Source organism: Arvicola amphibius, chromosome X (genome assembly GCF_903992535.2).
Source record: "Arvicola amphibius chromosome X, mArvAmp1.2, whole genome shotgun sequence".
Lineage (NCBI taxonomy): Eukaryota > Metazoa > Chordata > Mammalia > Rodentia > Cricetidae > Arvicola > Arvicola amphibius.
Genome location: NC_052065.1, coordinates 54,412,961 through 54,431,522, shown reverse-complemented (window position 1 = coordinate 54,431,522; position 18,562 = coordinate 54,412,961). Strand labels below are relative to the sequence as shown.

General features: G+C 42.5%; 1 protein-coding gene and 1 non-coding gene across 2 annotated transcripts in view; one reads left to right on the top strand and one right to left on the bottom strand.

Moving 5' to 3' along the window:
- Positions 1-18,562, bottom strand: part of Msn (moesin) — a 69,814-nt gene that overhangs the window by 12,574 nt on the left and 38,678 nt on the right. Inside the window, exons 2-4 of the mRNA XM_038316166.1 lie at positions 11,375-11,458; positions 2,788-2,883; positions 1,208-1,482 (exon numbers count right to left, since the gene is read on the bottom strand). Coding sequence (XP_038172094.1) covers positions 1,208-1,482; positions 2,788-2,883; positions 11,375-11,458 — 455 coding nt within the window. The remainder of the gene's footprint in view (positions 1-1,207; positions 1,483-2,787; positions 2,884-11,374; positions 11,459-18,562) is intronic.
- LOC119805642 lies at positions 2,542-2,654 on the top strand. The gene has a single exon (XR_005283956.1).

Genomic DNA, 18,562 nt, shown 5'->3' with positions numbered 1-18,562 from the left:
AAGAGCTCCCCCTTCCTCTGCCTCCCAAGTGCTGGCATTAAAGGCCAGGCCCTCTTTCTTCCTTCAACCAAAAAACTAATAATGTGTTGCATCCCCAAACTCAACAATAAAACATCAGGAGTCCATATTAAGTGGCTAACAGCAGAGACAGGCACAGATATTCTCTCCTGCATCCCCTGGGGGCCAACAGTTGGTGTTTATAAGACAGCTTTGGGTACTGGGCAGGGAATTAGCCCCAAACTACTCTGAAGGAACCAAGAGGTCTGACCCATAATTCTACCAGATTATTAAACAAGGCCTGCTTTAAATACGCCATCTTGGACATTGTGGCCCTGACTACAAAAGTTTCCAGGGGCACAATTCCTATCCCTAAGATCTCCTGATGGTGTGTGCACAGACCACAGCTCCAATTCCACTAGGGATCCCAGAATCAGGCTTGCTTCATCTTTCTTTTCCTGCTCTAATCCAAAGGCTTATGGAAATAAATAGCCATCTGATGCAAAATGAAACAAAACCTTCGAGGTTGAAAAAAGAATCATCAATACATTGGGGGTTCAGGCCAGTTCCGGCTCAAATGTGGGAGATGGGGCAAATCAGAGCGAGTACCCCTGTATTTCTCTTTCCTGAGCCAGAAAATAAGGACACCTCTTGCCTTGTTTATTTGGCATTGTCATGATATTAAAACAAAAAATATTAAGTGTTTAAGAGCTTTCACCTTTGCAGTTTGCAAAAGCAGAAAACTGTATAGAATGGTACCCGTGGCTTGCCTATTTCTCTCTCTCTCTCTCTCTCTCTCTCTCTCTCTCTCTCTCTCTCTCTCTCTCTCTCCCTCCCTCCCTCCCTCCCTCCCTCCCTCCCTCCCTCCCGTGAATTTCTAAAATAAAATCTCATCAGTGCAAAATAAATGGAAACAGGGGAGGACAAAACAAATCAACCCATCTTTGGTTCTTTGTAAGTGCCTATCTCCAGGGTAATGAAGCTTTGAAATCAGGGAGACAAAGGGGAAAAACGCTTTTTGAAGACCAGAAATACAATAGGATATAAGACTATATGCAAATGTGTCTCTGAGCAGCACAGCAGTCTTTAGACAAAACCTAGTGAAAAGAAACTTCTCTGGCACCCCATAGGGAGTGGGAATTAGCCAGTGTTTGGTTGTTACCCATGACCCACTTTAGCCAGGTCGAAGAAGAGCAGGGTACCAACTCACCTCTGGGGCAGCAGCTTATCTCCAGCCAGGTAGCCAGACTTGTGCACTTCCTTATTGAAGTCACCGTACTTAGACTGGACAGCATAGGAGGCCAAGAGCACAGCAGTTTCAGGTGGGCAGTAGATGTCATCATTGAGAATGCCCTCCTTCACTTGCAGGAAGAACAGGCGCTGGGTGATGTCCTGGATCAGTTCCTCAGACACATCCTCTGGGTAGAACTTGGCCCGGAACTTGAAGAGCAGTGGACTTTCCTTCCGCACATCCTGTGCAGTCACCTGGGAGGAACACGAAGGTTATGGAGGCGCTCGAACAATAGACTCTGGTGATGAAAGCGAGTCTGTGATGGGAATGACGGGAGCACTGAGAGAGCTTAAGTTCAGGTAATCTCCCAAGGCTGGAAGACCACTCTCCTCGTAATTTAAAACGAAACAAAACTAAACTAAACTAAAACACAGAAGCGCGGCATTACTTTCACTGGGGAATCTTATTCTCCTACGCTATAAACTACTGGAGAAGAGCAAATCTGGTCGAAGCTGCAGAAATGGCTAGGTTAGACAGCCACCAGATGACTGTCCAAAGCCTGAGAAATCATTCCTAATTTGTCCAGCAAAAGTGGCTACTGTTGTGGCCACCAGCATGCCTCAGAGGGTAAAGACCCTTGTTTCCAAGGCTATGACCTCATTTAGATCTTAAGGAACAAAATGGAAGAGAGGATTGACATGGCTCCCATGACGTGCATGTATACACACATAAACATACACAGACATAGTAAATAAATGTAATTTTTACAAAGCTCCTTTCTTTAATAGAACAAGATCTTTGGAGCAGAAGTGAAACGCCCACCTCTAGATACCATCAGGAAAATGAGCCGGAGCACAGTACTGAGACCTCTAAGGTCAATGGCAAACAGTTTGGGGGTATAGGGAGAAAAGTCTGCTAGGTGTCTGCAGATATTACATGGGGTGGTATTTGGGCTCTTTCTTACAAGTTATAGACTTCGAGAAAGGGATCTCAACACCTTAAACCACTGAAACCTAAGGTCTGCAACAAGTCGAAAAGAATCATCTCCACTCCTTTTGGCGTGGCCATCTTGCTCAGAAGTCAAAGTGGAAATGCAATAACCTTCCCTCAGTTGAGTCCGCTGCCTCTATTTTGTTGAAAGTAATCAGGGGGAGCTGATTACCAGATGGTGTTGGGCTACCTGTAATTCCAACACTCTAAAAAAAAGGAAGCAAGAAGATCAGATGTTCAAGGTCACCATCTGCTATGTGTGGAGCTCAAGATCAGTCTACAACAAGAAATCCTTTTTCTAAATACAAAAGGAGGGTGGGAGTTCTGGAAGCTGCAGAACCAGCCATGCAGACCTGAGAAAACACAATCCTACATAAAAATGGACATCTCTGACTTAGGACAGCTGACTAAGTCTGGTTGTTCCCCTCCAGATAACTTTTAAAACTAGAACTCTAAACACTGTTTCCTTCATTGTTTTGTTCAATATATTACGGAGTAAGGATCTCGGGTTTGCTAACTAACATATGTTAATAGCTGGAAGAACTTCTGACAGACCAGTAAGTGATTACCTTCTTATTGAGTTTCAGCCAAGTCGAGAAAGCTTTTGTGTCCTGGTACTGAAGACCAAAGAACCAAACTTCCCTCAAGCCAATTGTTTTCACCACCTAGAAAAAAACAAAACAGTCACTGGGTTAATAGCTATCCTGTGCCAGGTACTGAGGAACAGAAAAGTGGAAGGAATTTAATTTATCCTGAAAGGGTTTAAGGTACTGCTGGTCTGGAGAGCAGCTGTCAAGAACTAATGTCTATTGGCCATTGATGGCTTCTGGAGCAGTGGGAGCCATTTTCTTCAGAGATGTGCCTTTAGTAGGTTTCCCATACTCCAGTGAATGGCTCTATACCTATGAATGTACTAGCAAGACTAACTAAACTCTGTGGGTTAAAAAATGAGTACATAAAATTGGGGGGAGAGGGTCTAAACTTAGCTGGAGGAAGGTAAATATGATCAAAATGCATTGTATGCACTTCTTAAATAATTAAGATAATGTATGCACTTCTTAAATAATTCATAAAATGTATTTTAAAAGGAATTAATGTCATATAAGGAGTCTAGTTTTTTTTTAAAAAAAAAAAAAAGAACATGGAAGTAGAAAGGAAACTATTTTGAAAAGGGACAAGGACCAATGGATGAAAGGAGGGTCATTGTAATTAAAATATAATACATGTGTATGAAAATGTCACAAATCCCTTATTTTTACAATTAACATAAGCTTAATACACAATAAAAAAGAAAAAGAAAGAATTGCTATCAGCTTCTTTCCCCACTAAGTACTACTGTGAACACCGGTCCACATCAATAACCTTACATGCATTATCATCTTCAATTCTCAAAAGAGCCCGATGACAGAAGTAGGTGATGTGCATTTTACAGATAGTAATATTAAAAGCCCAGAAATAAAATATGCCCAAGGTGCAGATAAGAAGTGACAAAGGCAAGATTTAAATTGTCATATTTCTAAATCAAGCCAATTCTCTACCACGGCCTTCTCCTACAACACTATACAGCTGTCTGCTCCCAGAATGGATTAGAGACTGTAGACAAAGATTCTTGAGTTAAGTCCTGTATCATATCCTTCTGGGGTACTCTCATGTGTTCCTTGCTATTTCTGATTTTCTATTTGTTCTAAAGGATATTACATTGGGAATTGTAATGCATTCCTGTAATCCCAGTCCTCAAGAGAAAGTGGAGGCAGAAGGATCAGAAGTTCAGTCTTGGCATCCTTGGTTACACAGAGTCTTAGCCCAGTTGGGGCTACATGAGATCCTGTGCCAAAAGTAGGGGTGTGGGCTGTGCTTAATCCCAGCACTTGGGAGGCAGCGGCAGACTGGTCCCTGTTCTCTGTGAATTCAAGAACAACTTTGTCTACATGGCAAGTTCCAGGCCAGCCAGGGCTACATATTAAATGTCTGTCTCAAATTCCCAAAGGAGGCACAGATGAACAGAAAGACTCAGATGAACAGACAGAAAAGGTGCAGAGATGCAGCTGGAGGAGGGCAGGGCTCCTATGTCCCTTCAGCAACTTCTACCTGTCCAGCTACCTAGAAGCTTCCCAACTCAGGCTTTTCTCAGTTTTGTTAAAAAATTACTTCATTGTAATTGACTGAATTAAGAGTCATTAATGTCATCAATTCAAGTTTCATAGCTGTCCTTTTCTATTTAGAAAGTGGGAGTCATGTCAAAATCTAAGACAAAGTCTCACTTGCAATATCCCAAGAAAGAACACTTGAGAAGACAAATTGGGGTGCACAATGTACAAGGATCCCATACCCCAAAGCTATGCTGTTCCTGGGTAAAGAAATATTTGGGACCAAACTTTGGTCTGTGAAGAAGCTGAAGGGCCCTGTTTTGCCCAGTGCCATTCAGACTGAACAGAGCGCGAGAAATGGGGGCCTGCAAGGACAAGGCAGGTGGAGTCTGTTCTTGGGCCCTGACTCTAGCCATGTTGATGGTCCAGGTGCAGTCTCCACACCAGCATGCTCAGCACAAGAGAGAGCCACGTTAGACAGTTCTCATCTTTTAGTCTGGATATAAATGGACGGAAATAAATCTTTAGGATGCAGTGAGCAGAAAATCTATGAGACTTAATTAGAGATAAAAACAAGAACCCAGAGTCACCAATGTTCTTTCTAATAAACAAATCAACAACTCCCATCTCGTACAATAATCACTCTGAGGAGAAATCATGTTCCTAGTATGTCACACTTTCTCTTTATACTTTGATGTCACATATCAGGGAATACGAACAAAAATCTTCTGTCTTTAATTTGCAGCCCGTATTATTATTTTTTTTGCTGGTCCCAACTTCCTCATTATCTAATTGGGAGGATAATTGTTAAATAATCTCATACCTAAGGATGGGTATGGGAAGATTTTTTTTAAAAAGTTCTTTCTCATCCTACATTTAACACAGGACCCAAATAATAATTCTGACTTTTCCCTGTAGTTTCAGAGTTATAACTGAAATGCAACTGGTGGGAAAAATAAAAGTTCCATAAACATTCAGATCCTGGAGAGAAAAAAGACCCACTAAAGACAGTACAGACCACAGGGCTAACATGCCTAGGTACTGGGGGAGTGGGACATAAGAGCAAGAGAAGTGATAAAGAAACAGTTGGCCTTAACCTAAACCAAGAGGCCAGTTGTGGCAGCTCAGAAAACCTAGGACTGAAGGGGATTCTGATATGAACACTGCCTCTTCTTTTGTGAGCATAGGGAAATCAAAATGATATGAATTTTCCACTTCCTTAAGCTCTTGAGCTTGGAGAGATGAGCAGTCTCTCAGCCTATGCTAAAGCTCCAAAGTGAGGATATGGGAGGAAGGAAATACAGTCTGAAGTCAGAATTGATGCTGGAAAAAAAAAAAAAACACCAAAGACAAAAGAAATGACCTGTGACTACAGGCTACAAGGAAGTCTCCAATTAAGGTCCAGGGAGTGATGGGGGCCATTTGCAGGCAACTCCTGGATCTATTTCCAATTCCAAGAACAAGGAAATTGAGGCCAGAATTACTCATTTCCAATTCCTATAGTAGCCAAGACATCTAGTTAAAGTGGGCCAGGGCTTGGGGTAGGAAAGGTCCTGATTTTCAAGTTAGAGAAAAGGATCTAGCTCTTTGTTCTAGGAACAAACCTCTCTGGATTCAATGAGTAGAGTCCTAATAATGCTAAGAAATGGCTCGTTTCCTTGAGGAAAAAAATTTGCTCCCTTTGGTAGCAGACACCCAGCTCATATGACCTATGCTAAAATTGCCCTTAAGAAACCCTTAAACACTGGGTGGTGGCACACACCTTTAATCCAAGCACTTGGGAGGTACAGGTAGATAGATATCTGTGAATTCGAGGACAGCCTGGTCTACAGGAAGAGATCCAGGATAGGCTCCAAAGATATACAGAGAAACCCAGTCTCAAAAACCCCAAAACAAAACAACACAAAAACCCTTAAACAGTTGACCATCATAACCAAAGAGGCCTAGGGGTATGGTAAAATTGAGAGGTGCACTAAAAGCATCATGAATCAAGATGAGTGGGAAGCTATCCCAATAAACACATTTTGGGAGAATGAGAAAAAAAAGCCTAGAGAGAGACTGTGAATTCTGTTCTGTACTCTGCACTCTTCCCCCAGATAGACTGTGGAGAGGAAGCAGCGCTAACACAGCGTAGGCTGGTAAAAAGAAGTCCAGTGATGTGCCTATCAAATTGCTGTCAAATGAAATGCATATCCCCACACATAACAACAACTGCTCTCAGCTTTGGTCAGGGCAGTCAGGAAGGCACAGCAGCTGTGACTACACACATGAGACCTCCGGAAGATCTGAGCTAGGATCCTGTCACGGAAAGGGCTTTGGGATGCCACACCCATTCCTGAAGATCTACAGGCAGTTTGACTGGTACCCAGGCTTCTCTAAATGGCCTAAGGAAACCCACTGGTTGGGGGCGGGGACAGACAGGAAAGTAGAAGAGGGACTAGCTGGGAGGAGGAAAGAGACTGGCAGCAGGACTAGTGGAAATGAGGGAGGGGTGAATATACCAAAACACATTAAGAATGGTTATTGTGCTGGGCATAGTGGTGCACACCTTTAAACTTTGCACTCAAGGGGGCCATAAGTAAATCTCTGAGTTTGAGGCTAGCCTGGTTTATAGAGAAAGTCCCAGGACAGAGAAACCCTGTCTCAAAAAAATATCAACAAAAAAGAAAAGCAATTATTATGTGCAATTTACAGATGATAATAAAAAAAAACTAGCAGGAAAGAACACTGAAGTCCAATAAAAGGAAGAGAGTTGCCGGTAAGAAAATCGTTGCTAATTTCTAGGCGTTTCGGGGTAGAAGACAGAATCCTTTTCATCTTTTTTTACTTGCAGAAATCAATTCAAGAGTCAGTGCCACCTTCCTCGTGTATCTGTGTGAGAAACCGGCGGCATCACGAGCCATCTCAGAAGCCCAGAGCTGCATCAGAAGCAAGGCCAGAGCCTTAAGAAAAATACAGCAGGAGAAATTATGTGCAAAACTGCATCAAAGCCCAGACATCTGAGGGGCACTAAGATTCTATTACAGGCTTGGCAGCAGCTGCATCGCCGCCCCTCTAAAGGCAAATCAATATTTAACTGGAAAAATCTGTAAGACACTACCACAACCTCTGCTGCTTCTGTTCCGCACAGCTTGTGCTCCAGTGAGCATCTTCTTCACAGAACAGATGCCACTGAGCTGAGCTTTTGATTAGGGCAGAGGCTAAACTAAGGGGGCTCACACAGGGCATAGTTGACAGAAGGCACTGGGAAACAGTAGCGTCTACCCAGGTTCAAGCTCGAGCTATACCACTCTTTAGAGCTACGTGGCCTTAAGCAGAACATTCCCCCTCACTAAGCCTCAATTCCTCATCTGTAGAATGGGGCTGCTACTCATTAGTGTCATAATAGATGTTAATCGTCCTATAAAAAAAAAAAAACAGAAAAAAAGTCCTAATGCAAAGTCAGCCAGTCATAAGTACCTTACTGAATCAGAAAGCTTTGTGATTTTGTGGTTCCCACAACTGAACTCCCAGGACATTCCACATAAGTTTGGCTCTTTAAAAGATCAATTATTAGAATGGTCGAGATGCCAGGCAGGATTTCTATATACGTATATATGTGCAATAGCAAACAGTGCAAAAGAGAGGCCACGAACCTGAAGGAGAGTGGGCAGGGGTATACGGGAAGGTTTGTACAAGGGAGAAAAGGGAAGGAAGAAATGTTGTAATTATATTATAATCTCAAAAGGCAAACAGTCTTATTCATAGTGGTGGCCCTGCCACCTAGTGGCAGGTACAAAATTCAGGAAGAAGCCATTTGAAGAATCTGCCTTAAGAGATTAAAGCAAGCAAGTGCCGCATGCCTGAAGCAAAACGTGTTCTTTCTCTTTCCTGGCAGAGAGCACACTCACAAAAAAGAAACAGAAGTAAGTGGGAGCAATTGTGGTCCCCATTCCCATTTCCCACCAAGCCCTGGGCCTCCTCAAGCTATGCTTTCCCATTGCTTTTATTTATCACCAGGTGCCAAGATATATGCTTCCTCTTTATTTTACTTCCTCTCTGGTCAGAAGCCTGCTGAGTTCCAGAATGGCCCTAGAGCTTTATTCAATTCCTTTCAAGCCCCAGCTCTGGCAGAAGAGCTTCCTTGAATGATGGGTCTCAAAGTCAGATAGAATGGATTTCTTCCCTAGGCTTTATCAAGCTACGGGAAGGGAAGAGCTCACATCCTCCCACCACCTGTGCACATAGACCTCTATGGATTCTCATTATCTGTCTCCAGCCAGATAGCTGCTTAGTATCTTGTCAAGTTCAGATACTTCATTCCAACAATTTTCACCTACGATACCACAGCTCTGATCCTTCTGACCTCACAGAGAGTGGCTGTGTTCTTTTTACCTTGGTAGCCTGTCAGGGGACCTACGGATAGAAAACCACCTCTTCTCTGAGATGTCTTCAAGCTCTAACACCCTCATTCGCTCCACACAGGGCAGTGCATGGGAGAAAAGTATGACGACTCAGAACTGTATTTGAAACTTCATATTCCAGCATACTAAGGTGTGTTCGTTGTCCTCTTAGGGACAGGAGCATCGTGATGATTAAGGAACTCAGTTATATGTAAAACCTCACATGTTTATCACTTCCAACCCAATTCACCATTTTTTTAAGAATATAAAGTACTGTCACTAATAATAGTCAGCATGTTGGATAATAGAACTCAAGGTCACTTTTTCATTTATCTGTTGAGACAGGATCTCCTGTGGCTCCGGCTGGCCTAACTTAAAGCTCACTATACTCTTGAGAAGGGCCTTGAACTCCCCATCCTCCTGCCTGTGTCTTCAGGGAATACAGGCTACCACACCCAATTTCAGAGTCACTCTAATCTGAATGAAATTTTAGCTCAAGCACCTACCAGGGATAATCTACAGTAGGTGCTCATAAATATGCTTCTCAAGACACTGCTCATCTGGGTGATAAATCATCCAGGTTTTCTCTCATTCCTTTTCTCGATGATTATGAAAGATCAAAATCTCTTAAGGGCTCTGTGTGGGAGGCAATAACCTTAAGAATGGCATGCTAGCCAGGAATGCTTGCATACATCTGTAATTCCAGGAGTCAAGAGGCTAAGGCAGGAGATTGCTCTGAGTTCCAGGCAGCCGGGACTACATAACAAGTACCAGGTCAGCCAGAGTTATATAATAAGAACCCCCCACACCCAACAAAAATTTACCATTCCAATCTGCCCAGGGCTCACAGCCACAGTGGCCTCCCATGGAACTACATACACAGTGCATAAAGCAAATCAATACTAATAATAAATTACCAAGTAGAGGCTTTTTTAAATTAATAAAACTTTACCCACAGATTATATTTTGCCCTAGACTCTAAGCCGTGTCTTCATCAGCCAGCCCCCTCCAAAGAAAAAGGACAAACCCCAGTGGTAAGAGCAGGAAGGAGGACCATTTGGTTTGAGAGATGAGTAGAATCAGAACTCTGGACGGAGTCTAAGAAGAGGTCAAAGTAAAATCCACCATGACTGATACTCTCCCCTCAGCACCTCTTCCTAAGACCTTACTATCTAAAACAAGGAGCGCAGGAGTCTATGTGGCCTCCTTATGTTTGTCTCATGGACTGCTAGGAGCCAATCCAGAAGTGATGTTCTGCCAGCTGCCTTCTCCTCCTACCAACTCAAATGAGGCATTTCCTTTCTTTTTACAGAAAAGGGTTGTCTGAACTCTGAACAACGAACATATAGAAGGGAGAGAAGCAGATGTGTCATAAAAAGGGACAGAGATAAATTTTTGAGAGACAACCAAATTTGAGGAAATATGTACAAATAGAAAAACTGAGGCCTGAAGAAAAGAAATGTTTGCAGGAAGCAAGAAATTAGTGGCAAAGCCAGCTCTAGAGATCAGAATTTCTGACTTTCAAGCTAGTGTTCTTGCCAATTCATTAGGCTGATCCCTTTAAAAGCTCTCCAATATAGAACCCACACGAAAACCTTAATATAATCAAAATGCATTTAGTCATTGCAGACTAGTACTGTAATTACTTGTGAGCTAAGGGAATGTCAAAACATTACTTATGTGTTTCAAAGTTCCTCAGACTAACACAAAGTTCCTCAGTATTTCCACAAATTAACCATCAGTGATTACCTTACACTATTCAAAACAAAAACACAAACAAACTCCAGAGAAGGAGTAAGTTCCAACTAAATCCAAAATTAGATCATCAAGCCTCTCTCCCAATTCTAGTTCATAAATGAGACAAAAGGCATCATGGTATTAGAAGGGGACCCATCATTTACTACTCTGCCACGTGTTTGTACATAATGCTTTCTTCCAAGATATTTGGGCTTTCTTATTGTCTTGTCTATTTCTGATCTGGTATTTTGTGCAACCTTATATGTCACAGTAATCGTGGTTTTTTGGATAATGGTAAAGATATAAATAATATTACATTTTTATAAAAACAAAAGGCATATAAACATGAATTTTCCCCCTTTCTTTCATATTTGTGTATGTACATGGGCACACATGCCACAGTCTGTTCATGGAAGTAAGAGGGGAACTTGCAGGCATGGAGAGACACACCTATCTATAATCCCAGCACTTGGGAAGCTGGGGAATACAGACTTTGAGTTAGAAGTCAGCTTAAGCTAGGTAGTAACTTCAAGGACACCCTGGGCTTTTTTAAAGAGACTTGTCTTGTCTATAGATAGATAGATAGATAGATAGATAGATAGATAGATAGATAGATAGATACATAGATAACTAAGCACATCTTTCAAAGTTGAAAGAAAATATATTCATCTTTTCAACAAATCTAGCATAGAATAACATTCCTTGTCTCTTGTCTCCTTTGTTAAGGATCAAGGATAGGATTATTAGGGCAGTGAGATTGAGATTTCAGGTTGCCAAAATTATACTTTGCCTCCTTTTTAATCAAGTCTGGATTCAGCTTTTGTTTTTACCTCCCGTGGAAGGGCAAGTAGAAAAAGAGACCTTTTCCAAAACTCAGAAGGAGTAGGTAGTCCACACTGTGAGGAGACCTACCGGCAAAAGAAGTGGTTAAGGAACAAGGCCTCCCTTACCTGGTCAAACAGCTGCTTGCCAGTGGTGTTCGGCTGAATGGCAAACTCCAGCTCTGCATCCATGGTGGTCACACGCACACTGATCTAGGATGAGATTAAAGAAAGCAAATTAGTTCTTTGGCTTTAAAAGTCTCTGTTCAACTTTGAAGGAAAAAATTCAAATGCCAAGAAGCTGAGTAAATAAGAAAATGGTGTGGAGAAAGGTAAAATATTGACATAAGTCATAAGCTAACCATATTCTCAACCACATTACTGAAGATAAGAACACAGCCAGAGACACTGCTTCACCAAGAGGCAAACACGAATGCAAATCAGTATGCTACAAAGAGGAAGAAAATATTGTTTGTATTTCTTTCAGAAAGTGTTCCCTACCTACACCAGCCAATTCCAGGTCACAGCATTCTCTTCCCTACCTCTGGTCTACTGCCTGGCTTATCTATGGCACTAGGAGATAGTTGAAGAAACAAGGTAAAATTAAAAAACAATACCGGGTTCTCTGCTATGGACTTTCCAAGCTACAACAGCAACCTTGCAAGCAAAAGGTGACACTGATGTGGCGGTTCTCAACCTATAGGGGTCATGACCCCTTTGGTTGGTTCAACAACACTTTCACGGGGGTCAAAGACCATCAGGAAACACAAACATTTATGTTACAATACGTAACGGGAGCAAAATTACAGTAATGAGGTAGCAATGAAAACAATTTTATGTTTGGGGGGTCACCACAACATGAGGAAGTGTATTAAAGAGTTGCAGCATTAAGAAGGTTGAGAGCCACTGTAATAGAGGCATGATGGTTATGGAAGTAACCGACCACTTTCTGACTGAAAGTGGGTTCTGAGACCCACTCCACAGGAGGGAAGTCATGCTCAATACTGTAAACCTGCTCCAAAGCCCATGACTGGGGAGGTCATACGCCTTAGTGAGGAACCTACTACTTACTACTGATTTACTTGATAGACATGTAGTCAAAGTGGCCTCTAAATATGTGCTTGTATCATCCATAGACTAGCTTCACTCTGAACCTTAAAGAAGTTTCTTTTTGCAATGGCTTTCAGTTAACACAGACTCAGAGCTAGTCAAAGTGCTGAGACTAAGTGGTTTTTAAGTGCTTGGCCCTGCATTTACCCACTCCAAATTAAAGCCTACAGAACATCACAGAATATGGTGCGGAAAGAATGGAAGTGGCTGGCGGCTGGAGAGGAGTGTTGTAAATGCTGTCTTTTAGATATGGCATGGCAGCTGCAACTATGAATTCACAGCAATACTGAGCACATTCCACAAGACCTGCACAATACTGGGCACATCAACATGGATAGGGCAGAAGCTAATGCGACTCGACCCCTCCCTAAGAAGCTCTAGGCAATTAGTTGTTGCAGGGGGAGGAGTCATTCCGGTGCAGCCACTGGCAAGTTGTACTTGCTCAAGTAAATAACCTCCAACATGTGTTCATGCAAGAAACCCTAATTAAATGCAGCAGAGCACAAAAATAAACTATTGAAGGTAAAGAGGATAAGGAAAACATGAAGAATATAATCAAAGTGTGTGTGCATGTATATAAAGTGTCCACACACAAACATGAATATATGTGTGTGTGTGTGTGTGTATATATATATATATATATATATATATATAATCTCAACTGAAGCCTTCAGACATATATGGAGGAAGAGAACCAACTCTGGAGATTGTCCTCTGACCTCCACGTGCTCCCATGTTACACATGCACTCATAATAAAATTATAAACAATATTTCATATATTATACAAGTTCAGCTTCATAAGGTGTGTATATATAGATAAGTGGAATAATATCTTAGTGTTAGTTAGGCTTTGCTTCTGAATGCGGAAGTTATGGGTGTTTTCTCCCTTGTTTAAATTATTTAAAAATTCACATTATTGAGAGGAAACCAAAATATGGAATTGCCAAAGATGTGAATCCCCATGTAATAGGTATGATATTAAACCTTATTAAGCCTTTGTAACTTTGGGCTTTTTCCAAGCACAAAAGTCAGTAGCACCAACTTGGAAGCAGACACCATTTTGCCAGCTAAAGAATTCTGATAAATACCAGACCCAAGGAATACCTTTGTAAAGAAATCTCACCAGAGATTCAGGGAGGAAATCTATTTCAGGACTGACAATGAAACAGGAAAGGCCCTGAAGGTAGGAACAAGTAAATCAAGTGCCTTGTGAGTAAGGCGAGGTTAGCCACCTTACTTGGTGTTACCCTAAGCTTCCTATAGTAATGAGTCCTCACACAGTATGGAGAAAAAGGTCCAGTGGGCTAGAATTTGTGGGGAAAGGGGTTGCCATGATAAATACGGCCTCAAGTCACCTTGTGCTGGATGAAAAGTGACAGCAAACTATCCATTGGGGATTAGGAAATGGATCAGCGAGTAGAATTCTTGCTGTACAATTCTGAGGACCTGAGTTCAATCCTCAGCACCACATAAAAGCTGGTATTAGTGGTGCGTGTCTCCAGTCCCAGCACTGTAAAGGGTGGAGGGGGGCAGATTCCTGGAGCTCGATGGCTCATCAGCCTAGTCAATCAATACGCTCCAGTTTCAGCAGGAGAGCTCTTTTCATACAAATAAAATAGTGATAGAGGAAGTCACCTCACATTTACCTCTGTCCTCTACACATGCACATACCCACACAAGCATGCATATACACCACACACACCACACACACACACACACACACACACACACACACACACTAAAACATGCCAAGCAAACAAAAAAAAAAAAACAGTGACTAAGGCTAGACACAGACAGAGAAATGGGGATAGAGGCTTTTCTTCACATATATGCTTCATTTTACATTCCCACCACAGTTCTCCCTCCCACCCCTCCTCCCCCTCACCTCCCCCAGCCCACCTCCCGTTCACTCTTCAGAAAGGGTAAGGCCTCCCACAGGGAGTCAACAAACCCTGGCAGTTGAGTTGAGGCAGGACCAAGGAGGTAACAAAGAAGACTCTAAGAGGGACAAAAGGATGGCCCTGGTGAAGGGAGATTAGATGAGATCTCCTGGGTAAACTGGGGTCCTGGGGGTGGTGAAAGGAGGAGATGGGGGATGGGAATGTGCAGAAACCAGATGGCCCCGCTGAGGGAGGGACGGAGTGGGAGAGCAGTGAAAGAGAGATCTTGACAGAGGGAGCCATTATGGGATTAGGGAGAAACCAGGTGCTAGGGAAAATTTTCAGGAATCCACAAGAATGACCCCAGCTAAGACTCCTAGGAATAGTGGAGAGGGTGCCTGAACTGGCCTTCTCCTGTAATCAGATTGGTGATTACCCTAACTGTCATCACAGAACCTTCATCTAGTAACAGATGGAAGCAGATGCAGAGATCCACAACCAAACACTAGGCTAAGCTCTGGAAATCCTGTCGAAGAGAGGAGGAGGGAATATATATTGGTTTATTCTCATCTCAATATTTATTTGTAATTTAGAATTACATCTTGTGTGGTTCTATGGTGTAATGGCGAGCACTCTAGAATTACATCTCTGTAATTATAAGTAGGCACAAGAAAATGCTGGTTACATAAATAGCCATCAAATAAGAGGCTATAAAATAGATGGATATAGGGTAAGGAAGCAGTTCAGTGGTAGAGCAGTTGTCCAGCATGCACAAGGCTTCATGGATGGTACAGGGGTGGAGGCACAGGCAGCTTGAACACAGTACATATAGAGAGAAAAGAGGACATTTCTTGACCATTTTATGTCAGATACCATTCTTGCCAATCTGGCAAAGCCAATGGAACACATCTCAGAATATTTTTAAAGGCATAAAATAAAAACAAGGAGACAATTTATATTGAAAAAGATGTCAAATTTAATAGCATGTACTTATATACCATATTAAGTTACCTAGCATTATCTAGTATTGGGTCTTAATAATTACTACTGTGATTTATTTTTTAAAATATTTTTGACAGTTCCATACATTTCTCATCCCCTTCCATCTTCCATTGGCAGTCTTCTTCTCAAAGAATCCCTCTCCTTATTTCTATGGCTTCTTTTTTCTGTTTGGTCCACTGAGTTTAATTGGATTCCCTTGCCCAAGCATGAATGGGAAGTTTGTGAATACACAAAGGACAGCTCATCTGTGGCTACATCATTTAAAGGAGTGACACTGCTCCTCCAATCAGTATAACTTGTCAATAGTCACAGGGGAGGGGTGGCAAGTCTTCTGAATACAACATAGCTATTGCACTACTGTAAATTTAAATTTAGTCTAAATGATACTTTGGGAGAGCTGGAATAACTAAATGTCTAAAGACTTCCACTGATGACAGGATAATAGGTACCGCTAATACTAAAATTTTTGCTTATATTTATAATTAAAAGGGTAACTCTTAAGTTAGAGCTTAGTGAAAACAAATGCTGGCTTAGTATCTGTAAAGGACTGCTTACAGGACCCCCAAGGACACCAAACTCCACAAATGTTCAAGTGTGGTAACCTTTGCATATAACCTACATACATCCTCTTGGGTTCTCTCAATCATCTCTAAATAGTTATAATACCAAATATAAGAACTGGGAATGCAGCTCAGTGGAACCGCCACAGCTTAGCACACTGAGGCCCTGGGTTCAGTCTCTGACAACATAAATCAATGCTTTAATACAATGTTGATGCTATGTAAATAAGTACTATTCTTTGTTGTTTCAGGAATAATCATACAAAGTGCACATGCTCAGTACACACACAATGTTTCCCCAAATATTTCCAACCCACAGTTGGTTGAGAGCCAACTGTGTCCACATTCATAGGTCTTTCCTGTTTCAAACGCTATTCATGGACAGAAGGATTTCTGGGTAAAGAACTTCCTAGAAATGTATTTCAATTCACCTAATACAGAAGCAGCACAGTGTTTAAAGAATTATGGGTGTAGGAGAACTGGAGAACTATTCTCTGACCTTGAGGCAATTACTGAATTACCAAAGAACTGCAGTGCTACTACACAGGGAAGTCCCTGAAAAGCAGAACAGAAAAATCTTTTGTGCGAATTAAGAGTCATGTTAAGGTGGTTTTTCCATAGATCTCCAAGGACAGGATTAATTTTGGGAATGAGACTCAAAATAGAAAAACTAAAAGAAAACACAAAAAGTGAGGAAAGGGGATTTAAGTAAAATAAATGGAGCCTTAAAGTGATGTGGATGGTAAGAGGTACTGGGAAAGGTTGGTTTGTTCTTTGATAATGTAAGATGCACATACACAAGACAAGCTACAGCGCAGACCCATGTCGCATAAGGCCCTCTGGCCATAGGAACCTACTGTCCTCCTTTTGGAATTGGCCCTTCTTTTTCAATGAGGCAGCGTCTTGTCTGGGAAGGTTAAGAAAAAAAAAGGTGGCCAGAGGGTAAAGGTGCCCAGCACCAAGCCTGACATCCTGAGTTCAAGCCATGCATTTGTATGTTGGGAGGAAAGCACCCACTAGCATAAGATGTCCCCTGACCTCTGCACACTATGGTCATGTACACATAAATACACTCAGAAATTTTCTGAAAACCCTGAAATTGAAGCATCCAAATCCAGCAAAAATTTCCCTGGCAGGGAATAAAGGAGCTGATCTGGGTAAACTAGCAATTTAAAGCATAATTCGCAGTAGAGAGAACTGTTTACACAGCTAAATCCTTGCCTAAGCCGGGCCTGAGTATGCAGACATAGGCTGAGGTCGAAGACTGCATCTATGGAGAACAGAAGGGTTTAAGGATCAAGAAAAAGAAAAACCATGGGTACGAATTTCAAGAGTGTGTCATCCTCTCACATCCACTGGCCCTCCCACCTCTAGCCCAAGAACAATAAATCCATTGAAGCTTGCTGAACAGTCGAACATAGATACTTCCCACGGGAAGCCTCCGTGCAAATGAACTCATCTTGGTGGTTTCCCATCCAAAGCCTTCACCAGGATCACTCCTACACTCAAGTTGGTTAGCCTGAAACGTAATCAGGCCAGCCGCTGACGCTGTCTGGGCAGCAGTAGCTGGGGGTGCTTTTTGATGTGTCCACTAGCTTCAAATAAAAGACCCTCCCTTTCCCTAGAGCCAGGATCACCCATGGAAGCAGCACTCCTCCACAGCAAAATGGTCTGGCCGTAATCTGCCCCCACCTGTTGGGCATTTCTAACTATATAAAATAGATGTGTGTGTCCCCCGGGGGGCGGGGAAGAAGGGGAGAGAAATAATCACATGTTAACTTGCTGGAAAGATGAGCGTAAATATTGTCAGTTTGTAAGTGAAAAAAAATTGAAGTATATAGGGGCAGGTGACAGACACGTATTGGATACCAACCCTGTGCCAGCCCCATCACCCACAGGCTCAGTTCACATCACTGAAGCCAAATGTCCTCTGCTAGCAGTTGGTGGAGGCGGGTCTTCTGGACATTCCTGGAGCTCCTTCCATAACTCCACCCACCTCTCTAGTCATGGCAATTTCACCGCTCTCTTCAGACACTGCCTTGGTAACTATTTTGCCAAAGCCCACACACTGCAGCATAGGAAGCCTGGGTACATCTGGGAAACACTGCTTGGGTAGGGTCCCCTTGTCTCTCTGGGCAGCTCAACAGCCTTACTGACTACCTGCCATCTCTGAATTCTGAGGGAATGGCCTTTCTTTCTGGGCTTTCAAGGGGGCTGATAATGTAAGAAAGACAATTATGATGGGAGGAGAGGAGCCAGAGGAAGTACAAGCCTTACTAGGGCAACCCCAGAACTCCAATCTCTTCCTCAGTCACCAGTGTGACCAGATTCACCTTCCCCCAGCATTTCCAGCAGCAGGGCCTGGTCTATCGTGATCCTCAGGATCCCAGAACAGACTCAAGCCCCTCTTTTCTCTAGGAAGAAAACAAGAGTTGCCTTGACTCTGTAGCCCAGGAGCTGGAAAATCCTTCACTATGCCCCTCCTCTAACACAAACACACAGACACAGACACACACACACACACACACACATATTCACTATGCAACAACTTTTTCTGCTTTCTCCCTAGTGATTTGGAAATGGTACCTGGTGCAATTACCCCTTCCCTCTCTTTTGACCTATTCCCAGACCTTTCCAGACCTGCCTGGGCTTAACTTTCCCTATGCCTGTGTCTGCTGCCCATAGTTTTTATAAAAGAGAATCACACCAATCCTGACTGACCCACACCCATACCTTCATGACTCAACGTTAGTTCTCCAACCAC